Consider the following 26,416-nt stretch of genomic DNA (forward strand, 5'->3'; position numbering starts at 1 on the left):
TAAATTCAACTCCCTCCAACATTTTTCCCATCCTCACCCCCCACTCTGTATCATTTTCCAAAACTCAAACCCCATGTGCTAGGGTGACTGTATGGTCCTGTATCCCATCATCTGCTCTTCTGAAATCTGAAATTTGTGCCTCCATTTGTACCCTGTCCCTTCCAATATCACCTCATTTGTCTTCCTATCTTCAGAAATGAAAACACCATACACAAAGGACAGAGCTTGTGATAAAGAGGATAAACAAGGCTGTTGAATATGCAATTTTACACCCATCATCCCTACTATAATGACATTATACTCCCATCTCAAACTGCTAACATATAAAAGACACCTCTTGCATATTTTCATAACTCCATATAAAAGGAATGTATAATTTCTGAGCATTTACAAGCAGAGGAAAGCATTCAAGTACTCCATCCAGTACCAAAATATAAAAGGTGCTTGTTTTTAGGAATACACTACAACAGATTAGTCAGGGAAGTTTCTGTCCCATTCAAATATATTACAAATATAAATTACAGTTGTAATACATCCCTTAACTGAACATAGAACAAAATGGGCTCTTTACAACAAACTAAATTGTATAAAAAAATTTTGTTAACACACAAAAATCTTAATTATTTGAATTGTTGTTCTTACCTTTGTTTTCTTAGCTGCATATCTTCCATCACTCCTTGGATATGGTCCACATTTTCTTTGTTTTCAATGGTCACATCCTTCCCATAGGCCCATGATGCCTGGTTAGATATCTGATCAAGAAGACTTTGACCTTTCTCACGCAATCCTTGCAAGCCTAAGTCTAATAAGAGAACGAGAAAAAAAAGGTCAGTGATCACTCTGAATTTCAATGAGTTTTCTCCCCAATGGAGAGAGAAAACACAACAAAATCATACATGGATGAAGGCTGGAACCTGGAAAATGACAAGGACATTACTATGTCCTTCACCACCCTCTCCAACTCATGTTTGAGTGAGCATTTGTCTATATTAACAAAGAATTAAGGCTCTGCTATTGTATGACCTAGCAGATAACAAGAAAAGGAATAGAAGTTGACAGCGTGTCAGCTTTTCAGCATACACATAGCTAATTAGTGTCTTTTATCCACACAGTTACATAATTCCTAAAATATTTATCATTGCTAAGCAGTTGTAGCCTAAGTGTTCTTCCACTGTTGGCAGAAGTTACTACTTTATAATACATCTGATATGGCTGATACAATTTTCTACACTGAAATTTGTCAACCCTTGGGATCTGCTGCTAATCTCTTATTTGGCAGCTTTACTATCTGTTTTTCCTGAAAGAATATCTCATTTATGCATCAAACTGTTATATTCCAATCGTATCTACTTCTACTATAAATTATTTTTCTTTGCAGCTCTTTCTCCCACAACTTAATGAACAAGCTGATGACTGTAGACTCCCTCCAACTGAAATAATTCCATATGCTTGACAGTATAACAACCTTCAATGTGCCATTTATTGACACATACATTCAAAGTTACTGCAAAACACCCAGTACAAGCATTCTAAAAGTGAGTGGATAAAACCTTAATCATCAAGGCATCAATTCTGGAGACAAAAAGATCATCTAAGCACTATAATCCCAAGTCACTAGAGAAGATTAATGGGGGAAAGAAGTTTGTTTATGCATGATAATGGCATATAACAAATATATATATTAGATGTAAAACATTTAAAAGGTAACAGTTCCACTTCACATCCCCAGAGAAAACCACCACTCAGCAGATGGCATAAGGCAACCCAAAGCAGCTCAGTGGAACATTACATAGTGAGGAATCAGAAGTTATAAGATCCTTTCCCCCTGCTTTTTTGGTGATTTTTTTAAAGGGGATTACTCTTTCTCCCCCCTGGAATGCACTTATTAGAATGTGTGTGTGCCTGAAATGCAGAAATATCTTGCTTACCAACACTTTTTAATTTCTCTTCCAGTAGTTTCAATGTTTGCTGAATTGATGCTCCATCTGCTGGTGCTACATCCACACACAACATTCCTAGTAAACCATCCAATTGCTGAGACAACTAAAATGTAAGAACATAAATGCTGATATTTAAAATGAAATTTGAGCTTCAAGATGGTTGGGTCCACAATTTTATAAATGTTTGGAAATTTATTTTCAAATTTCTCTTTGAAGCTAGAGGAAATGAAAGTCAAGATAAATGACACATCTGCCTTGTAGAAATCCTAGAGCACACATCCCTAGATGGTGATAGAGTAGAAGTCAAGATTCTACTTGTTTTTTAAGGAAAATATAGAATACAAACATGGCATTTTACAAAAAGGAACTATGAAAAGTACAACAAATTCCAGTTTAATTAACGCATATGCCTCTTAATAAAAAAAAAAGAGTGGTGAAATAGTAACTTTTTAACTAGTAACCTTTTTATTTCAAATACTACTGAAATGTAAGACATATTACAAAGTGCTTCCCTCCTAAAACAAGGGGGAGCCAATTTTCTCAGTGCTTCAATTACAGTAAATGATGACTTACAGCATTTTCCAAGTGACATAATATTTCCCCTCATCTCCCTGAATATTTTTCCAATTCAATTTCAACCTTTACAATACTAATGCACTAATTTATTGACAGTGCCTTAAAAAAAATTAAAAAGAAACACTTACATCCTGGGCAACACTGTGGAATTCAAGTGCTGCTTGTAATAGGTTCTGCCTGAATTCCAGCTGACTGGCCTGCCTGTAACACACATCACTCAGCTGTTGCTGCAATGCTTTCAATTCCACAAGGTCCTCCTCATCCCCTGCATTTAGAAGAGCTGCTATCTGCTGATTAAGCTCAACATAAACAGCAAACCACTCCTAGAAACACAAGAAGATGAAGAATTAAAAATGCCAAATATAATTTTATTTCTCTTAAATGGTATACATCCAACTGCAGGCTAATAATCAGATTGAAAAAGGTTATTACAGACTGCACTCTCTCACAGAGAAGGAAAAAATATTCCTGATTCCAAATCAACTCTCAATAAAGTGCTTAGTAGATGTTAATACACACATTGTAGTACAAAAAACTTAGTGCAGAAAGATGGGAAGAGTTCAATGCATGGCTCCTAGTCCCAGCCCAAACTCCCACCAAAAGAGGAATTTCACCGTTTTAAAACAAACTTCTAGTGCTTAAATGTCTGTACTGGTCCACTGGAAAAAAAGATCTTTTTTGCCAAGTGATCAGCTATTATAAAAAGCTGTTCACAGGACTATCCAGGTGTTGCTTTCAGTAACATGACTGAAACTAGCAATAATTTCCTTATAATATTTAGGAAAAATACTGCTGTTGACAAAGTGGAAGTAATTTTTATCTTCTGAACAAAAGAGAGTCCATTCACAGAAACTTCAAAATTATCCTTGTTACTTCTTTAAGGAAAGCTTTATGCTATTTAATTCAAAATGTGCAGATTTGTTTTTCACATGGCTTGATTACTGAATACATACATAAGATTTAGTTATGTTGTCCTGTTGGTGTATTTGCAGAGGAAAATAGTTCAAATATTTAACAATTTGGTGAGATTTAAAAACAGCTTGATACATGGAGATCACATTCACATCTTGCATGACTGAGATGCCTGTAAATCAAAATGTGTTTGCTCAACAGCTCTAATTTTGACCTTGAGATGTCCTGTGCATTTCTATGGAACAGCACCATCTATTGGCCTACATTATTTAATTTGTATTCTTGTCTTGCTTCTATTGGGATGTTTAGAATTTTGTAAATTGTCTTCAGCTTTTGCATCATTTATTTACAAATCATGCAAAACGGAGTATAAATATCCATTTTCTGATTTTTTTTTCTTTTTTTCCCAGAGCTGCCTCTACCATCTGCTCACAGAAAAAAAGAGTATGAAAAGAGCAAGGAGGGGAACAAAGAAAAGGCAATGAGAAAGTTAAATTAGCAATCAGTCAAAAATTCAAGAGCAGAATAAATTTCTCATCTGTCCCAAAAGGGGCAACTGTGATGACATAATGTGAAAACATCTTCCACTGTGACATGTGTACTATAGATACACAGATTCAGCACAATCAGTTCACAAAACCAGCTCTTCGACACTGAACATACAAATCCAGCTAAATGTGACATATAAACTATAATATGAGGAGTAAAAAAAAAAGATTAATATCTTTAGGGATTTTGGGTTTTGTTTCTTTTTTTTTTTTTTCATTTTTTATTTTTAGTATAAAAGTAAGAAAGATTTGCAGTTATTTATTTTGATCAAGCTATCAGTAAAATTAAGATACCAGGCATAAAAGTGTGTTTCTCATCTTTTTTGTGGGAGAACATAGGCACAGTTGTATGTGACAGCTCAAACCCATGGAGCAAAGACCTGCTCAAAAACAACAGTTCCAGTGTGTTGCTCATGAATAAAACTAGCAGAAAATTAAAACCGCCCCAAAATCCAACCACCCTCTCCCCACAGAAAAACAAACAAAAATGCACCCTGTGGAAATTATTTTTGTCACTTCAGAGTAAATTGAAGTTAAAAAGTATCTTCAAAACAAATCAAACATTTTTGCAAGTCTCTTCAAAATACTATAATAAACATTAAACAGAAGGTGATGAAAGAAAGCAAGCACACAAACTGTCAATTCAATTATTAGGAGAGAAAAGCCAGGAAAACAATGAAAGAGGAAGCGTACACTAAAAATCAAAGGAAAAGGCAAAGCACTTTTTTCTAGTGCTGTTGACAAAAAATGGTTTTAATCTCTAAACAGGCATCTAAATCCAAGGTAGGACAGTGGTCTTCTAATTACTTCTTTTGATGTAAAACAAAATATTTTTTCCTGACCGCTATTTCTGCAAACTCCTGCCAGCAGCTGAGAACCAAGCTGTGTTCCATGCTGCCAGTGCTTCAGCACACTGTAGGGCAGCCTGCAAACTTCAGTGGGATTTCAATGATTTCAAGGACTGCTTTTAGCCCCAGCTAAATCACAGCTCTCTGTTGCAGATATCCAAGTGAAAACAAAGTAGGTTCAGTCTTGTTTTCTCTTTTCAGTTTGAAATACCAATATAACTAAAAGACACTAAAATTCATTTCTGTCAATGAAGTAGGTAGTCTAGGGTGTTTGTGGGTTTTTTTTTTCCTTTCCAATTAGGATTTCAGCTGCAGGATTTTTTACCCTTCAGAAGGTACTGATTTCCACAATGCTTGAAGAGCTTGAAGCAATGACAAGACAGAGATGGGATTTACTTAACCAACACAGACACCTACACTGCTGCATGCAGCAAGGAAACCATCCTCACTGAAGGTGGAGTCAGTAGAACTAGTGCTGTCTAGGGTGCTGTGGGGTTTTTTTTCCCTTAAATTACATACAAAAACCTATTCACCCAGTGAACAGTCACCCAGTGACTATTCTTATTGCCATTACTGCAAACAGAAGTTAGGAAAAGTGGACAGAATTGCCAGAGTCTACATCAAGGAAAGTCAGAAAAGGTGAACAGCACTTGAGCAAAACTCCCTTTGGGAGCACTGAATATTCATAACCTAATTATAGTTAATCATCAGATGGAAAGACACAATTCTACTGAAGCTTAGGAAGTATTCAAAATTAGAAGCAAAGGCATGAAGGTAGTGTAGTTACAAAATATCATCCTCATGATTTCATTATGAACATAAAGTATATCTAAAGTCTTGATCAATGAAAGTCTTAAGCCAGTTTCAGCTACTGCTAAGTGTAGTCTAATAGAGACAAAAACATTAAGTTATTCACCTGAGAAGTGCAGGACTTGTCAGACATTTTGACAGAGAGAAGAAAGTAAATTTATTCCTTCTACTCTACATGAAAATTTAAGAGCTGCTGTAACATACTAAACCCAAGAAAAATCACAGATAGAAATCTGCATTTTTCTACAATGGAAAAAAATAATATGCAAATATATATAATATGACCATTTAATTCTATAACTGCACAGGTAATTTCCTCTGCAACTCAGAACATCATGCACTCTGCAAAATTCCTAGATACTCATAACCAAAATACATTGCTCATAACTACATGTATTTAGAATTATTTTGATACTTGAAAAGGGTAAGGGAAACCTCACACTGTGCTGACTCTCAATCTCTTCATGCTTCTGTTGCAAAGCTTGGGAAGCTCTAATGGAATCTCCTATTCCCCACTGGGTTCTTAGCTGCTCTGATCCAGGTCCTTCAAGCCAATTAACAACCTGTCAGACAAAGATGATAAAAACAAAGTAGCAAATCAATTATACGAAGATTGGTATAAGCAGAATTTTGTAACACGAGCAGAAAGTTAAAAAAGCATGTTTATGAAAAAAAACAGATCTTTTCAGCTCTGTAAAAATCTTGTTGAATCCATTCACATCCTTCAAAGTTTTAAGTAGAAACTACTTTTCATTAACCTGAGCTTGCCAGCTCCACAAAAACAGGTGGCATCTATGACAACATTTTTCAAATAGACAATTGTCATTTCATATCTCTTGTCAACAAAAGAACTCAAAACACAATGCTAATGGACATCTTGTGTTCAAACCAGATTTTTTTTTTGCCCAAGTGATTACAATGCACAGTTGTATTCAGCCTCACACCTGAGAGCTTTCTCCTTTTTTTGCTGAATAAAGTCACACTCAAGTATAGGACACATACTTGTTTTAAAATTAAACTTACACACCAACTTGCTCTACTCAAATAACAGAAACCTGCTAACAAGTTTTTGGGGCCATATCTCATGGAATGTGTCTTTGCAGGGTCACAAGTTTGGATTACAGTATTGGATTTCTTTTATTAGTATTTTGAAACTATTTTTTGATGTAAATATTACTCAAAGCAGAGCAGAATGTCTCAAATTTTGGTTTCTTTACACAAATCTAAATTATCAGATGATATCTATGGAAAAATTCCCTGATAAATTTTTAAATATCTGGTAAACAGAGATTGCTGCAATGAAACCAAATGTAGAAGTTTCTTAGTACTGGAGTCCTGAAGTAAGGAGTTGCAGGAATACCTCTAGATTCTGAACCTTAATAAAAAGGCATAGGAAGCCAGCTTCCTGTCTTTAATGTCAGCTTTGTTTAAACATCAATCACAAAACAGCTTCACACAGATTTTCAGGAAACATGACACAATACACAATGTAACCCCACAACCATGAAGACCAATGCAACAGGGACTAATTGGACCATTTTCCTAGTGCTGCTAGACTGCCCTGCAACAGCAACCAAGAATAATCATCATTACAGAAGGCTCCTCAGGTCACTCCATCTCCGAGCCATTACCTATCTGCCTTCCCACTGCCCTTCTTTGCCCCATGCCAAAGCACTGTTTCAGAGCATATATTCATTGCTCCAAAAGCATTCTCAGTCTTCCCTGCTTTTATCATTTCTAGGACAAATTAAGACTCTACAGTTGCAGGTTCTTTTTGTTTAAAGAGAAACTTCCTGTTGTGCTCAGCACCTCTGCACAGCTGTTACTGGTTAAATATGGAAGTGACCTAGAAGTGAAGGGACCCAGATGTCCCTCTCTAAGGTCAGAGTGGCCTGGAAAACTTACACATGGAAATGACAGTTCTCATGCAAGTCTGAAACAGTGGACAAGGCTACTGCTCAGCAGTTGCCCTGTCCGGCCAAGATCACCTCGCCATGAAAAGTTTCGAGCAACTACTGCATTGCCTCTGCAACTGCTGAGGCCAGCACATGGCTGTTCTTGTGACACATGCCTAAACTGAGGAGGGAGGAGTTACTAGGGGACACGCAGAAAAATGTGATGTAATTTTCATAAAATAAATTTTAAAATCATTAATGAGAAGACCATTGCAAGAGGTCACAGTTATTTTTGTGAATTGACATTAGGAACATCGTAATTATCACCTCTGCCTAAGGAGGGACAAAGCCAGAGTTGATCCTAGCCTACAGAGTTACAATAATAAGCAGCATTTAGAAAAACTGCTTATTACAAAACATCTGACAATCACTGCAGCCTTTACATTACAAAACGAAAGACAAAAGAGAAGGAAACGAAATCATGGAACAGAACAAAAGGGGTAATTCAAAAGAGAGGGTAGAGTACTGAAGGCATAAGGGAGAGAATGGGGTTTGGATTAGGAGGGCTCTGAGACAGGAATAAGAACTAAGCACGCCACAGTAAGGAGAAGCAGCAAATAGTGAAATTGAAACAGGAACACAAAAGCAATCCAGGAGCGGTTAGCAATATAAGATGGTACACAAATAATTAAATATTAATGCAACTGTAAAGAAAGCTAGCAGAAGATCAAAACACACACAAGAAAAACCAACCCAGCAACACAAGGGAAAAACACCCACTCTAACTAAAGTACTGCAAGTACTGTTATATGTCAACTTCTGTTTATTTTGTCAAAATAAATTCCAAGGCACTTTTCCTCTACTGGCTTCCTTCTGTACATCATTAGCTTCCTACTTTTAGTCTTTAACTCTTTTTATTAGCCTAATTTTTTGCTGTAAACCCAAAAGAAAAGAAATAATTTCCTAGATTTACTAAGTTTTTCCTCAAATATTTGTATGCCATTTAGAAAGCTTTTAAACATACTTTAAAAAAAGCTGAATCATTTAGCAAAAGAGGAAAACACATTTTTCCTGTGTACTGAAACTCAGTTCACTTGCCAGGTAACATCTGTAGTATGCACACAGCAAACAACTATTTCTACTACAAATATTGCAAAATGAGGCTCAGTAATTGTAAACTATTCTACTTAAATGCATTAACAATGTCAGTTTGCCAAAGTACAATAAAATCACATATTATCAGCCACTAGAACTTAAACATAGGGAAAAAAACTTCCCCTGATTATACCCACAGCTGTGCTGATATGCTTTATATAGGATTATATTAATCTCTCCTATATTTTTAATACTTCCAGCTCAATACATCAACAAATGACATCTGCTTTTAAATTTTTTTACAGTAATCAAATTACTATAGAAATTAAAATTATCTCCTCAGTAGATTTCTATGTTCGATGCTAGACATCACAAAATTGATTAGTTTTTATTTTTACCCATATCTACAATGCTGTAAAGTGCAAGTACTCGACATGCACTCCCCACATGCATTAGAAATGCCAATGTTGAAAGGTTAAAAGCAATTATCTATTCAATTTTCTGCATATTCAAACCATACAGAATCTTAAAAATATACATATCTAATTTCAAGTGATAAACACAAGATGAATAAATTAATTCCATTTCCTTGAATTTCTCTACTGAGACTCTGCTGTGAAAATGTTAGAAGTGCTAATTACATGGCTGTTTCCAAAGGACCAAGCCAGCTCATCATGACCTTTAACATGCAATTGATTAGAAGTTTATATTCATTCTTGTCAGGGTGTTCCTGAAATACAGTTAGTTTAATCACTTCAGCTTAGGTTAAACCACCAAGCATAGACAAATAAAGGAATAAATAAAGGCTTATCTTCAGCAAGGGGAACTTTAAATGATGTGGGCAGGGGAACGTTTTCAACTCTCAAGCAAAGCTGATGCTCAAAGGTGTTCCTCTCTCTGCCAGCAGGTCAGGTATTTGCACCTCCAACAATGCAGCCATGCACTGACACAGTGCCCAGCAAAGGGACAGCCCCAAGGCAAGACAGCACATTTACAGCAACCTCCACATATCAGAATAGCCTTTGGAAAGTCACCTGGCAGCCACAATGTAAAGCACTGTGTGAAACCAGCACACTGACATTTGTGAAGTGACTGGAGGCATGAAGGTCTCCCCTCGTTTTTGCAGAAATCACAGTCTGGGACCTGAGCTCAAAACCACCTCCCTGCACTCAAGGAAAGCTGCAAGCTTACCTGCATTACCTTCTGCTGAATCTCCTCCAGCTGTGTGCGCTTGCTTCGCTGCCTACAAACCTCCTGGTAGCGGGTGTACTGCTCCCTGAGGGAGTCCAGGAGCTTCATCACCTGGGGCTGAGCCAGCAGCTCATCGTCCATCGGGGACCAGGAGACGCCTCCGTCGGAGCCATTGAACCGACGCTGCTGCAACTCAGAGAGCAACTCGTGACCTTCAGGAACACACAGAATGGTGTGGTTAATCTAGATTCTAAACAAAAAACCCCACAAAAATTAGCAGTAAGATTGTCTGCTTTTAAACCATCAGCAGCGCACTTTTGCAGCTAGTGATCTTTCATACATTGGGCACGTTTAATGATACAATTTCATGCAGAGCTTTGGTGGCAGTTTGTGGGGCTGGATCAATCAGAGAAGAAAAGAAATGCGGTATATTTCAGATATATAAAAGAGATATTGTGACTAACACTCAAATTGACAATAGCATTGATTAATGTAAGGAAAATTGAAAGCACAATCCTGACTCTGAAACAACTCTGAAGTACTCTGTTTTACTTCAAAATGGTGAGTAGCATCCAAAATATTTCTCTCAAACAATTCATGTTCTTATATTGAATGAATGCTCTGGAGGCACTAAAAATCTGACTAAATAATTTCTCTGTTGTCTTTCAGGATTTCTATAGCAAGTAAAACTACTTCAGAGAGTGTGAAGCTGAATAATAACTATTTCTTCGGTATTCTGTTCTCACCTGTCTTGCCCTTCTCGTTGTGCTCTGAAGCATCATATCAAGGTACAGACTCTCTGGAGTTCAGTGACTTTCATATACACAAAAATAGTATGTTTTGACTATTTAATCTTTTGCTTAAAATGTTTGAAGAATATTGTTGTTGTGTTGAAGTTCTCAGTATGTAAACACAACACCACAAGTTAATCCAGATCATTGATTTGTTCCTCAAAAGCTCAGTGAAACAGTTAAAATTAAACAGTGTTTGGTCACTGAAGATATGTTAGTGTGAAAGCAAAAATGTGCCAGTTGGAGATCACTAGTTCTGCAGGTCTTAAAATGGTAACATGACAGTTCACTAGAAGAAAAAACCTACTACTTGAGCAATAGAAATACCTCAAGGAAAAGGTAGAAACAAAAGACTAAGTTCAACTGCTATTATTGAGACATTCAAAATGCCAAGGGCTTTGAAAATTGCAGCAAACAACTTTAAATTACTCAGCACATATTACTATGAAATGGAAATGTCTCAAGAATTCAAATACATTCTGCTGTACTACAGCACAAGTGTCTTGGATTTCATCTTTTATAACACTCCACAGATGGGCACAGATAGCTGCAGAGCAAACAGACTTAGGCTTTTACAAGTTTGTTCTACTGGGGTAATTTTACTGTATTGTTTCAGCAGCAAAGGATCACAATTTTTCCAGGTAAAACCATCTTTTCAAACTAAGTTCTTATCAAATTCTATGAACCATAGATACATATATATGGATTTGGAGCTTGAGAAAAGAACAGTACCTGTAGTTAGGGAAGACAGAAGCCTTTTATCTAAACCCTCTGTTCACAGCTGCCCTTAGGAGATAAGAATTTAATTGGGGAGAGTTTAATCTCTCTTTTTCTCAGCCTTTCAGTACAGTGACTCTAACATAGAAAGGGTGCCTCTTAAAACTCCCATGATTTAGCCACGGAATATGCTGAGCTGGAAAGGAGCCATAAGGATCATCCAGTCCCATGGAAGTTATGAAACTTCATACCACCAAAAAAAAACCTCATTACCAGAATTAAGAAAACAGAGAATGCATATAAACTAATGGGCTAAGGAACCCTCTGCTTACACAAAACTGAACTGCTGTTTTGTCCAAAGATCTTTACTATTAGACAAGAATACACAATTAAGGCTAAAATCTAGTGACACAGTCTACAGACACTTCATGTTTTAAAAACTTCAAAGACTAGAGTAAGAAATTATTATTTTACATTTTAACTCAAACCACTATTATCCCACATCTAGATGAGCTGAATTTTACATAGAGGGCACATAAAGCTACTGTGGTAAGTATTTCATGTGGTCCACACATTAGTTTATAGGAGGCTATAAGGTAAAAATTCTAGGCACTCAGACCCTGATCACCACCTAACACTGTGCATTACTTATTCCACAAAGACACAAATTTAAAAAAAAATTCCAGTCCAAATCAATAGACTATTATACTTGATTGCAAATAGGACATTCACCCTAAACCAAACTTGTTAAAGAATCCCAAATCATTTAATGCTGAATGGAGGGTCCAAGAAGCTAAGTATGCCTCTCTTTTCTGACAGATGATCAGCCCAGAATTAGACTGATGCAAATTGTCAGAATTCTGCAGGAAAATGCTTTCTGTATGGTAACCATCTGGTAGCTACTGAGATGGATTCATTCTATAAGGCAAATATATTGACATCAGCTGGAAACAAAGCATTCCCAAAATTAAACATAATATTTATGGTAATATTGCAAAGATGTTTGTAGGATTATAAAAAAAGTCTTTAAAAAGACATGTTTGGAGTTCTTCCCTTTCTTAGCATCACTTTTTTTAACCCAAAGATTACAGTAGCCAGTAAGCTTATTATATTGTGAAGATGGCTAAGATAACAACTGTGCCCTCTGTGCTTCCAGTTGGGGCCTAAAATGAATTATGTCACTTTACTAACCAACATTCTAATTTTTTGACTTACTATACCTGTCTGCAATACCGTCTCAGGATCAACTGATGGAAGGAAGTTCAAATCTATTGATCTTTGAAAAAAAAAAACCAAACAAACACATTATTAAAATTTGTATTACAGCACTAAAAACTTCAGCTAAGGCAGGAACTACCTAAGGGTCTTAAAAGACTAGGGTTTTTTCTCAGTTAGTGAAGTCCTCACTTTTTTAACTCATTAAATCAAAACACAAGTGGAGGTGCATGTAATCAGTTGAATGAGTATCCATCTACACATACCCTCACGTACTTTGTAGTCTACATTATAAGGGTTTAGAATTTCTTTACACATTTCAAGGTATTTAAGGTACATAATTTTTTCAGTATTTTTTTGGAATTCAAATGAAATTTTATAATCCAAAAGCATTGATTTCAAAAAGTGAATCACATACCTATCTCTTTCTTGTTGAGTTCCTTTATCACTTCCATTGTTAATTAGAGCAAGCTCATCCAGTAAAGATGTTGATTCTTTAGTGAACTTTTCAAATACCTAAATAGGAGGAAGATTTTAATTTAAGAAATCATTTTAGGTAGCTGTACTGAAGGCATTGGTGCAAATTTATTCAGTAGTTCCATTAGAATACTTCAATCTCTATACAGTGTAATTATTTCCCAGCATTCAGATGGTAGGGAGGAAACAACAGAAAAAAAAGGTTTGTTCACAACACTTAAGAGCACTAAGATTCCTTAGGGAGATAGTAAATATTACCCTGAATATAATGAATACTGAAAAAAAATCAAGATATCTGCAAAATCTGCAAGATCTTAGGGACATAGTTATTCTTCATTTAAGCCTTTAATAATGCTAGAGAATCAAGGCACGTTACACAACTACTGGCCAGCTTACTTGGAAGGATTAAAATAATTTTGAAAAGATTCCAGCTTCTACTCACTATTAAAATGGACCATATCGTAATGAACAACTAAAATAAAAGAAAAATGTATAATATTATATAGAAAGATTATAAAGAATAAAATACCCTCATCAGTTTCATTGAACTCAGGGGTTTCTGATCTCAGATAACACCCGTACAGTCAAGACACTGGGCAGTGTTCAGACAACTCCTCTGTATCTGACTTCTGAGGGCTGGTTTTGCTTTTTAACAGAACTGAGCACAGCTGGGTTACTGTGCTACGTGACATGCACAGTAGCTTTCAGGTATTTTTGCTGTTATCAAATTATTAATCAATAGCTTGCCAGTGAACTTTCCTTAACATATCTAGGACTACTTTGTATTTCATAGGAAAGCAGGTACAATTGCAACACACCTGGAGATCCCACCTGGAGATCCTAGATGGAGACACACATTTTAAGAAGAGATTATACAAGAAGGGAACATGCTGTGTCAGTGCAGATTGTTTTGAAAATTATATTTAAATAATTGAAAAGCAAGTATCAATGAAGAAAATATTAAGAACATTCTGGAGAGCTACGCACGGCAACAGTTGCTTAAAATTTTGTGCTGATTAAAGTTGTGCTGATTAATAATTAAAGGATGTAGTTGCTCCTGGACATTTACTGCTTCTTGGTCTGCTGGGGAAACTGCATTCACAGAGGTTTTGGTGTAGGACAGCTTAAAACCTCAGGAACCAAGACCAAAGAGATAACCCAGGAGGATCTGCAGAGTCCAGGTATTTTCTCCTTGTTTTGATCTTCTCCTAGAGCACCCAATTTCCTTTTATAGCAACTATACCATAGACTCAGGCTCTTCTAGAGTTAGAAGAGCTTCATTAAGGAACTGGCTGTTGAACAAATTGATGACATTAGCTTTATCATCCCTTGAGTAAAGGCAGTGTTACTTATCACCAGACTACTCATGTAAGTGAACGGCACAACTACACATGTGACCATTTCCGACACGCTTTGCAGTTCCTACACAAATAAAAACTTCAGGGCTCAAGAAGGAGACATTAAAAAAAAACCCCAAACCCCAAAACACAGATAACTAACCAGCCTCTTATTCAACCAATCCATGTGATCATAGGTGAGAGTTCCTCCAAAATCTTCTGTTAGTTGGCATGGTTCTATATATCGGGTCAGCTTGTTAGCAGATACTAAAATAACCTGCAACAATAAAAGAGGTCACTTGTAGGTAATGCTCATACTTTCCTTAAGTATCTGAGAAGTGTGCCTAGAGATGCTGAGCAGATCATTCAGTGATTCAGATTTTATTGCTAAATGTTTAAATGAAATACGGCTGTTTGCAATTAAAGTGGGCCTCAACCAGACAGGTAATTCTGACATGCACTGTATGCCTCATGCATCATCCTGTAAGTGCATCACCTGTACCACCATGTCTATTTACAGTGGGAAAAAGCAATGTGTTCCCTGGATATCTGTTATCCTGCTGGGAGCTGATGCTTTGTGATAAGTGATATACCACATGATCTACTTCAGGTGAATATAGTAGCAGGCTATCATACTGCAAAGCACTCGGTATTTTTACCACTCTTTGGCAATACTTTCAGTCCCAGAGGTGAGTTTGTGCCACAAAAGTTAAGTGCCTGCATTTACTGTGCAAATATGTTCAGCAAAAGCTGGATCAATCATACCCTTTCTATGAGTAGTCAACAATTCAAATTTTAGTATGCTTAAAAGCCTGACTCCTTCACCCAGGAGACAAATCTAGTTCACCAGCTACATCAGGGCATACAGGAAAACACAGGTCCACTGCTGGGTGGAAAACTAAATTCTTGCCTTCATTTCTGCATTCTAGAGGCTCCTGAATGAGCCTTATTCATATAAGCCTAAACCAAAAGTTGGCAGCACAGCTTGCTGGGATGAATAATATGCAAAGCCCGGAATAACTCCTGTGGAAAAACAACCAAAAACAACCTCTCTATTGAAGCAGGCATATTGGCAATATATAACCAGAAACAAAAGAAAAAAAGAAAAGAAAATTTCTGTAACCCATCAAATCATCCACATACTCTTGCAGGGCACAAGCATATGTAGAAAGAGCTAACTAGAGAGAGACTTCTATTCCAGTTCCATTTCCCTGCAGATACTGAAACTACAGAATTCAGAGTAGCTCCAAACAAATGGTCTATTATTGCAGAGGAAAACCTTTCAGCAACATCCAAATATACACTATTGTCCTGTACTCTTCATGGTACATGGCTGCTGTAAATGGAATTGGCTAGTAGTTTCTTTAGGTAATGCCAGTAACCAGCCCAAACCCCAGAGGATTCTACATCCAAGAAAGAGGAGGAAATAAAGCCTTTGTTCTTCCTTCTTTTGGCACGTTTAATAGTTTAGGTAATTTTTAACATTCATCTCTATGAGTTCATTGAAAAAAGAAAACAAATTTTGGTATGGACATTCTGGTATGGGAACTAAAGCAAACAGGGCGGCTGGTTCTCATTACTAAGTTCTGAAAAGACCCAAATAGCCTGACAAAATAGACAGACTGCATTGAGACCACTTATTTCAGATTTTTTTTAATTGAGATCCTTCAGGAAGGAGAGTGGGAAAGGGATAGCCCTCAAACTTCCACTAGGGAGATTTTTTTTTAAATAAAAAAAATTCCAAAAGAGCAAAGCCTGCACAAAAAATATTTTAGCCAATAAATAAACACCCAGAAAAGAGATTTGGTCAAAACCCAGATTTTCTACTTCTTATTAGAAAAACTCTGAAAAACAGAAGTTCCACCTCATTAATACACCTTGTTGTAACTTAAAGCATTATTTCCAAACCCTTTCATTCTCCAGGTTTTTAATTTAAAAAACACTTCTTTCTTAAACTGTTTATTGACTGTTCACTTAGCTAGCTGCTAAAATCCTCTGTACTTTTCACAACATAAGAAAACATTTGAATTTTTGACTAGCTTGTAGTAGAAATGAAGGCTTCTGAACAGAATTTAGCTCTTGCTCTAAACCTGAACTAGTGTCAGCGCTAACCTAACATCTTCTATATGCTTTAAATTAGTAAATCAGCTTTGATATTTTCTAGGTGTCAAAAGTGCAATTTGCCACTCTGAAGCTTCAGAAATAATGATTTAATCAGGTACTATAGATTAATAGCCCATAAGTACACAGACCAAGAGCCAAAGAAGAAAAAAATGTTGAAAAATGCAATGTGGACAGTGAGAAGACACTTGACTTTTACAGGCCTGAATTCTACTTCAAGCTCAGATAACTTCTGCTGTCAGGTTTTCAAAATGTTTCACAATCCAAACAGAGTATTTATATTTCATCTTTTGTGAAAATAGATGTCAAAATACCACATCCTAGAAAAAGTTGTCCCTTATGAATAAGTGTTTCACCCTCGCTTTTGAATTTCACCATTTGATGTATTACCACAGGTAAAGATAAGGTAATTTACATCTGTAAAAGCAGAAATAACCCTGTTTGCTTGCAACTGAAATGATTTTTTGTTTTCCTTTTTTTTCCAAATCAAACCATGTTGATTCCAGAAACAGGGGGGAAAATGCAGCTTTCATAATCCAAAGTAAAAGCTTTTGGACAGCAGATTATAGCTGATGTTAAAATGAAGAGCTTAAATTTCCCAAGGGAGAAAAAAGTAAATCTGGACAGATGGTAAAACAGGAAAAAAAAAGTATAAATTATTGAATCCTTTAATCTTTGCTTCCCTTCCCACTTGATCCACCCACTTCTGACAATAGGGACAGCTAATAAGCTCACAGTGGCAGCAGGTTTCAAACGTGTCCTGTTTGCTACAGACCAGACTCGTGGAATCATCATCTGCACACAGCTCTTTTTCAAACCTGGTAGCAGCTCTCATCCTTGCTCAACTTACAATATTTCCTGCTAAATCCTTGTGAAAGCCTTTAAAGAAATAACTCAGAACAGTGCTCTGGGAAAAGTAGAAATGCTGTATTTTTTAATAAAATCAAAACAACCTTTGTAAAAGCTGTCAAGCAAAAGAAGAAAGACAAAGCTAAAAACATGGACTGCAAAGTCTTGTGCCTTAAGTGCAAAATTCTATTTCTCAGCAGTGAAAATAGATGATTTTGACTCATGTAAGATGTATATTTTGTAATAAAAAAGCTTTAAATACTGTTGGCAGTAAGCTGACCTCTCTATGTCATTTGCTGTTTTCTGCAATTGTCATTGATCATCTACAGGGAGATAGAGGCAGAAGTCAAGACGAGAGAGGAATTCTAGATATTCAAGAGGACATGTAAAAGTGTCCCCAAAATGTTAAATACATCCTTCTGAACTTACTTTCTCTCTTAAGGGAAGAAATTAAAAAGCTCTTTAATACAAATGTTACGGAGTCAAACCCAGGAGCTACTTCAGAACAGGAGGCTGTAAAATTTCAGTAACAAGGAGCTTTTTTCTGAAGTGTGTAATATCAGAGCAGCCACACTACTGAATCTGAAAAGGAGTAGTTACTTTCCAAAAGAGAACAATACACGTCCCTTGAGAATATAAAATTTAAACAAGTGCAATCTAACTATGCTCTTCATTGCCACAGAACTGTAAAGCAAAGACTATCTCTTCCTGAGGAGAATAATCCTATGTTTTGATGCCAAATACTATTTCAATCCATTTTTTGAAATACTATTTGATTAAATGCTGAGTAGCATAGGGTATTATTTGTTTAATATGGAACACTAATCTAAACAAAGATCATTTTCTTTCACATCACACCAAGAAACACTAGGTAAATATTTGTCTGGCCAGTGCCATAGAAATCTGTCATACTAGAAACACAAGAGCAGTTGGCAGAACCTCGATAAACACAAGATGAACTCCACTCCCAGGAACTGCCTCCTTCACTTGTGGTTTTATCCACTCACTCACCTTACCCTCCAATGCTCACAATAATAAGCACACTCTCATTTTTACATCCCAGAGAAGAGAAAATAGGCAAAGATTCTTGAATGACATAAATGCAGGCTTACATGCCCCAGCTCCACATAGGCAATTCCCTAATTTGCCCAAGAACCCATTGCCTCCCATATTAAAACAGCAACAGAGATGCACACAGATGACAAGAGATGCACTTAAATATACAATTTTGACTGGAACTCCTATATGCCTTTTTAGGAAAGTCCACAAAAGCTATAAATGCTGGCCTAAATACACTGAACTGAAAATGGACAAAATTTAGATACTTCCCACAAAATGTTATTCATTCTTTATTCTGTGGAGCAATACTCTGCTCATTAGCATAATTCTTAAAAGGTAAACTACAGACTTGAGATTTTTCAGAGCAGATGCTGCAGATAAATTTTCATGAGAAATTTCTGACACTCTTTACTAGAGAGTTGGAGCTGTCAGCTGCTACAGTAGAAGTGTGAAGTATTTAGAACTACTTAAACTTTGGACTTCAGGATTATAAAGACACTTATGCTACACACTCTAATTTTTTCAACTAATTCATAGTAGTTCACCACCCAATTTATCCTTTCTCTTATTCCTTTTTTTTTATGCACTTAATTTCTATTCTCCAAATCCCCAGTGAACTTTGAAACTTTTAAAATTTTGCTCCCTGATTTCCACAAGAACATCAAGCACATCCTCTTCTTTCCTGCTCCTGACAAACTGATTTTCAAAGTACTGATCTAGTATCTAAATCAGGCTCAGAGATTATTTTTCCTCTAAGTTCTTAAGATGACTGACATGAGTGAAATAACCAATCTATGGGTATTTTTGCGCACAAATTTGTACATTTCTTCTATTTTTATGGAAAATTTTTTCTTCCAGTTATGCTCGTTGTTCTCATAAGAAAAGCTCCCGCTCAAATACAATACACATCATCTACTAAAAGAGTGATTTGTTTCACATTGCTATGTAGAGTATATTAAAAAAAAAGCAAAAAGCACCACCTCCTAACTCTATAAACACAGCATTTTTATGCTCAAATCCTGTTCTTCAATCTTTTAAAGCATTAGCAGTATTAAGTTTTACAGTGTCATATATGAACATTTCAGCTGAAAGACAGTTTTATAACAATTAAGACAACTCTCCTCTTATGAAGCATGGCACTGGACCAGATAAAACTGCTTCAATTAACACATGAACTGATTGCTAATAAGCGAGGAATGAAGTTACAGAAGAAAGTTCTGCTGGAGGACAAATGGGAATTGTCCTGAGGCAGGTCCAAAACCAACACTAATACTGACCAGAAATAAAGATATGAACTTTTACTCAGCTGAATCAGCCCGCCTCTTTGCACTTATCCACCCAATACTGTTTGATCTCAGTTCCCACATTTACTTTCAATGTTTTGCAACTCATCATCACCACATCTCACTCTGAAGCAGAGGATCTCTGCCTTTGAACAGAAAGGAAGACACTGAGATTAACGGCTTTATATGGGAATATTAAGCAAGGTATTAAGAACAGATCAGGTAGTAGGAAATAGGAGGTAGATATGATGCCCCATTAGAAATCACAGTTACGCAGCATTTACTTCAAATAAAATGAGACTACACCCAAGTGAATAAAAAGATTTCATATTTTAATTACAATTTTTAGTTCATAATTATTTCACTGGCACAAAACCAATCCCGAATTTTCCTAGTAGTTACACAACTCTAACCCGTGATCCAAAACATGAGTTGGGTGTTGTTTGTTTTTACTGCCAGTGATGCAAAATTATGCAGCTGTAGATTTGTGCCTGAGTTGGAGCCTTCCATAGCCTTATCAGTGCTCTGCACTCATCTTTGAACAGAGGAAAGATACACTCCTGTCTGTGGCACAAATATTTGGGGCCCGGAGAAGGTGGGTCATTTTTACTGAAACAGTTTTCCTGACTGCAACCAAGTAACAGAAACCAAAAGGTTTGGTTACATAATTCCAGTGGTCTATGCCAACAATGCCAACGTGATTACTAGCACAGAACATGCTTTATAAAATTACTAAGATTACTAAATTAAAGGATTATAATTTAATGACAGTTACCCAAACCTTAGAGTAAACAAAAAATCCTTTTATTATCACAGTCATGTAAAATTATCCCTGCTTTGTTGATATATTTTCTGTAAGCTTTCTGCTTATTTGTCTAAAAATGCATTCTAGCTGAGTCATGTTAAAGAAAAAACCAGGAAGAATCTTCTGGAAGGACTAACTTCTAAATTAGCAACCCCATCATGCTACACTAACTGCTACTATGTCACATACTTTCATATCACAACTTCAAAGGCTTCCTGAACTTACACAAGAACTTTATTTAGATATATTTATATATAATGCTGCTCTCTGGACTCTGACATTTACCTTATGTTGTGAAAGATCTGTTTAAAACTAATTATTGCAAACTTAAGTCACTTTCTAACCAGCAGCTCTTAAATCATATTTTTGAGTACAGATGGTTAGTTCAGAGGCTTTTTAAATTGTCATTTTGGATGTGGCTCCAAACAATATGCTAGTTTATAAAAGTGGGCACCACCACACTCATGTTTTTGATTAAAGACACCGTGACTGGGCTGCATGCTACATGCCTGTTGTAGTACAAACAAGATTGGCTTAAAAAAGACAGGGAAAATTGAGGTTTCCATTAACCTCCCAGACAGAGATAACACGGGAAGTGCTAACATTAACTTGTAGTCTCTCATACACACTCTGCCTCACAACTCAGAACAGTGTCAGCTTGTATTTGGCAAGGGATCTATAACCTGTTCCCAATGTCAAAGAACTCACAAAATGAGAGAAGATGCATGCAATACCAACAAGGTATTTGTAAGAATGGTTACAGCTGAGAGAGTGACACGATACACCATATATCTCTACAGCCTAATGGAGAAGTCATGAAAAATGAAGTCACACTAAATCCTGTACAACTGTTTCTGACTCAAAACACCCACAATATGTATTTTCTTGCTAAGCAAAGAATTAAATAACACACATTTTTAACCCAATGAAGAAAGTCTCATTAAAAATTGAAAAAGTTAAAAAGCCACAGTGGTTTGTTAAGGTTATCCACAAAGCATCAGGAGTACAGCTATTTTAAAGACACTTTAGTCGTCATCCGATTATATCAGTATTTTAGAAACAGTATTTTTGACTGAAGTAGACAAAATCTCAACATACCTCAAAGCCAAGTCTATCTTTCTCTTTCCAAAAGCAGAAATGTGTAACCTTCTTATCCCAAAATTCATCTGGCTTTACTACACAAACAAGTGACACCTCAGCTGGAACAACATTCTGTAAACAAATGAAAAAATAAGAAAAACATTCAAGATTAAACCTTCATTTACCACAGAACTGAATTCCACTTAGATTTCATCATCTATACAAGAATGTGAAAATTGCAGACAGAAATTGAAGTCTGCTTCATCTACATCACGTTTGGTCCATCCTGGTTCATAACATTGCACAAGATTTCACAGCAAACAGTGTTACAACTGAAAAGAAAATATAACCTCTTCATTCCTAGTCCTAAGGACACACCATTAGTCTATGCTGTGTTAGTACAGAAAAAATATACTATTGGCTAGACTTAATTTAATTTATGGTAGTTCATTATAAGAAGAAGAAATGTTAAAACCAGAGTTTTCCACTGATGTTATCTTCTATGTAGAATGAAACAGTAATCATAAAGCTAGGAAAAATTGTATATTTGTTATCAGATTACATGTCAAGACTATATCCTGTACTTCTTCTGTACATATTATTTAGACTAAAATGAAAAGGTTGAATATTGACATTTCAACATATTAATTCATTAAAATATTACCAGGAAAACATTTCTCAGACTAAATTAGTAATTTCATCTACGAGGTTGATTTTATTTCACACAATGTACATCAAGGAACAAAGACTGTTGATTACTCTAAACTCATCAGCTATAGCAATAATTAAAAGTTATAGGCAATAAATAAAAGTTAATCAGAGGAGTGATATAAAGGTGACATAACCCATGGGATTTCTCTTCAAATACCTGATTTTATTAACAAAAAAATAATTCAGAAGCAGTTAAAGAAATCAGCAACAAAAAACCCCAATTCATTCTTGCACCATTTTAATGAATATGCAAAAACAATTTACAAGTATACAATATTTTGAACACAGAAGTGTTTTTGAGAACTACAAATGATGAAGCAGACAGAAATCTCATATGATCTGCACAAGTGACCAATTCACATAGGAAAATCTTTATTGCATCCTTCTCAAACTCAAGACACAGATGTGCAACCCATGTTTCTGCAAGCTTTGCAGAGGCAGGGTGAGTGCTGCCAGGAAGCCAGGGAAATAAGGGTGTGGGCTCAGAGCTGACCTTCCCCACCAGCTGCAGCTCCCACTGAACCTCACAACCACACAGTGGCCAAAGCAAAACCCAGTCAAGATCATAATATGAACACAAGGGATTCAAATACTCTAATTCTATTAATAGGAAAACCATCATAGTCAAGAATAGGTGAAAGACACCTTGACTCAGATTTCAAAACCCAGAAGCAACAATGACCCAGCAGGACAAAAAAAAAAAAGAAATTATTCCTATTTGACACACTTTCAACCAAGTCTGAGAGGAAAACTACTCTGATAAAGAGGAACCATCTGTAAAAAACCATCTGCAGTAAAAAAGGCAGTAGTCTGAGTGTTCTAATGTGTTAGAAATGCTGTATCTCACATTTTCTTTGATCACTGAGACCAGAAAATAATCTATACTGTCCACCAGAAATAAGACTCTATTTCTATTTTAACTCTAAGAGTTAAAATAATATTTTTTTAGATTTGTTTTTTATTGGAAATTGTCGCTTTTCTTCTTCTCCTACTTTGTGAAGTACACAGAACATAATTTGTGATTGGAACTATGATCCACAACTAAGTCAACTATACCCTATTGCAAAGGAACCCAGGCAGTACAACATATATTGCATCAAAACCTGCTCAGCCGCAGTATCTGTGTGAACTGCAGCCCTGCACACATTCCTACTGCTCATAGTTGGTGATGCCAGGAGCATATCTGTGTCCTTTTTTAACTAAACCTCCATTTCAGGTCTACAATTGTGTGCTCCCAGCATATAAAGAATTTGTCTCTCACTTGAGTGTGCTGTAGCATCTGCTTTTCAGAATTTCTTCCTGCTGCACAGACTTCATCACAGAACAACATTTTAAGGTTCTGTGATTAAATTACTGTCTCTACAATAACACAGCCATTGGGTTCACATCCATAAAACTGATCAGCTATGAATGTATAAACATTTATTTACCTGGAGCATTAACACAACCGTCTTGACCACGTTCCACTGAGATTTTCTGCCATCCACTATCACAGTGAATCCTCGAGCTTTACACTTCTCACTAAAAGGAAAAAAAAAAACACTTAGAAAAACATAACATTCACTCTAACAAGTGTCATACCATGCCAACTTCGGATTTCAAGCCTCCTGTAAAATGCAACTACATGGTTTTTTTCCTTATAGAAACACTGTCTTATAAACTTAAAGTTTACTCATTTATAAAATAATTTCCAATTTTAATGCTCCAGCATATTATTAGATATTACAAATAACAATTTTTCAGTAGACTGAAGCAAATATCATAATACAAGTATTTCTTTAAACTGTAGCAACTCTGAAAAGGTCTCATAACCATTAACTTGACAAAATTCTCAGAAAAGAGACCAATTCACAGTGTCATAAGGAAGACAAAAGAATGTCAGTTTTTACAAGGAGCATCCAGAAGAGAACTTGCAAGTGAGCCCATGGTTTAACGTTAGTTACCACACTAGATATCATTTTCCAGGTTGAAATTCTTGTGTTGGCAAAGCTCTAAGCAAGTAAAATCCATGACATTTATGAGCGGTAGGAAAGCATTATGCAATCTTTCCTAAATCTGCAATTACAAAACAAAGCTACTTCTGTGATCTCCTTAGCTTACAAAAAACAAGGCATGCAACAGTAAGAATTGTGTTTCACAACAAGAAATTAACTGTTACTTATTTCATCAGGTATGGGTGGAAGACAAATTCACCCTGAAGTTAAAAAAAAAAAAAAAAAGGGGAAAAATGGAGCTTTAGAGCTTTACAGCCTATTTAGGAAAAAATAATTCAACTTGGCTGTTTAAACAGTCCATGAAAGCTTTTGGTTTTAAGGAACCTCTAAGATCACACACATGATTTTTCTGGAAGCAGTCTGAACATTCAGGCTTCACTAGTGCAATTTCCAATCAAAGCCAACTCAAAAGGCACAATGCTGCTGCTTTGAAGAATAAGGTGAAGAATGTTACTACAGCATCTTGAGACACCACTTCCTTAGGCTCACTGGAATCGAGCAGTATCAGCATCTGCTCCTCTACTACAAACCCTACTAAAGCCCTGCCAAACCCAACAAAATACACAACCAATCAAATTCAGAAGTGACCTAACGCTTCTAGAAAGGTGAGCCAATGCAAGTGTTTGCACGTCAGTTAAAATAAAAAGTAAAAAGCTTTGTGATTTGAGCCACAATAGAGAGAATACAATATAGGAAGAAAACTTTAGTATGAACAGACATCATCATAATGTTGCCACTTTTAGTCTTCTTCTGTTCTGAACAGACCTCTTCAGAATCTAAGAATTTTAAATACCATCAAAGAAAGGCATACCAGTATACTTTAAAACTAGGAATAAATTGTCTGAAATTTTAGAATGGCTTTACACACATATTCCAAAAGAATTCTACCCAAGACACTTTAAGCAGTTATGCCTCTCAAATTTTGGGTACAGCCAGCAATCCACTCTAGACTGAAGATCTCAAACCAGTTGTAGTTACATCATATACCACGCACAACTGAATTAAAAGTCAAACATATTACGTTACCTTAAACACAGAACTTGGGGAAAAAAGTAGATTTAATGTTGCTTGGACAGCTATCTGGGTTTGGGACAATATCCCAATATCCCTCCCCTCAGACCTATTTTCCCCAAACACTGTTCAGCAAGTCTTTCCAGAACAAAAAAAGAGAAGTGCTTAGGCCAAAGTTTGCATTTCCCACTGAAAAACAACATGTGAACCAAAACGACAATGATTTTTCCATACGGCCACCATAGAAGAGAGGTCATTTTTTCCACAACTGACACAGAGCATTAAATATGGGAACACTGACTTCACTTTCAAATAGATTTCCCAGTTTCTACTGAGTACAAAGAGCACTTTGGTTCAGCTTTTAGACAGTTATTGTTGCACTAATGTATGTAAAGACATACATCAGGATGAGACTGTGGAATAATTAATGCTTACTAGAACAAGAATGCCTGCATCTGTTCCACAAATAGGGCCAAGTCCTTAAGTCAATGACATGACTTGTGTGGGTGACCATTTGGTGTTTCACCACTTTACAAAAGACAACAAGCTGTTCAAAAAACCCTAAAACTTACACAACTGTTTTGCAATATATTCAGATACCTCCTGATGTTTTACTTTTAAATAACCTGAATTTATTCTTTGCTTCTCTCTCACCAATCAGGATTTTTAAAAGTCTAATCTACCAAAAAAACCCCAACACTGGATCCCTTAACTGTGTTTTATAAACATTTATAGATTAAAATCTGCAAAGTACACTGGATATCTTTACTTATGCCACTGCTGCTCTGTTTCCAGAAGAGAGATTTGAAAAGATATAAAAACAAACATTCATCTGAGAGGCTCCTTTTCTTTATAAAGCAGTGGCACATGACAGAAAAAAAAATTATGATAAAGATCAATCCCTGGATCTTAAGAAAACAGAAATACAGGTAACTAAGCCAGGATCAAAAACTGTCACTATAAGCTGTCAGTGGCACATGCACAGAATTTGAACAACAATGATTTTACAGCAAGCTATGGATGACAGGATACTCAAGTTGTTAGGCAGCATATTTAAGCAGCACCACAAGCTCCTCACTAACTTCAGTAAGACTGTATATTCTTAACTTAGTGCACTTTTAAACTGAAGCCCTATAAGCTGCAAAGCTTAG

General features: G+C 36.1%; 1 protein-coding gene across 7 annotated transcripts in view; it reads right to left on the reverse strand.

The window, feature by feature from the left end:
* Window positions 1-26,416, reverse strand: part of SESTD1 (SEC14 and spectrin domain containing 1) — a 50,976-nt gene that overhangs the window by 8,498 nt on the left and 16,062 nt on the right. For 6 of the 7 annotated variants that reach the window (XM_084209198.1, XM_084209197.1, XM_084209194.1 and 3 more), the window contains 10 exons: window positions 23,691-23,781; window positions 21,568-21,681; window positions 14,516-14,629; window positions 12,957-13,054; window positions 12,544-12,599; window positions 9,816-10,027; window positions 6,075-6,197; window positions 2,645-2,839; window positions 1,929-2,043; window positions 643-802 (listed from right to left, as the gene is read on the reverse strand). In XM_084209198.1, coding sequence (XP_084065324.1) covers window positions 643-802; window positions 1,929-2,043; window positions 2,645-2,839; window positions 6,075-6,197; window positions 9,816-10,027; window positions 12,544-12,599; window positions 12,957-13,054; window positions 14,516-14,629; window positions 21,568-21,681; window positions 23,691-23,781 — 1,278 coding nt within the window. The remainder of the gene's footprint in view (window positions 1-642; window positions 803-1,928; window positions 2,044-2,644; window positions 2,840-6,074; window positions 6,198-9,815; window positions 10,028-12,543; window positions 12,600-12,956; window positions 13,055-14,515; window positions 14,630-21,567; window positions 21,682-23,690; window positions 23,782-26,416) is intronic. The other variant, XM_084209200.1, reaches the window with a different exon arrangement.

Source organism: Fringilla coelebs (genome assembly GCF_963513975.1).
Source record: "Fringilla coelebs genome assembly, chromosome: 7".
NCBI lineage: Eukaryota > Metazoa > Chordata > Aves > Passeriformes > Fringillidae > Fringilla > Fringilla coelebs.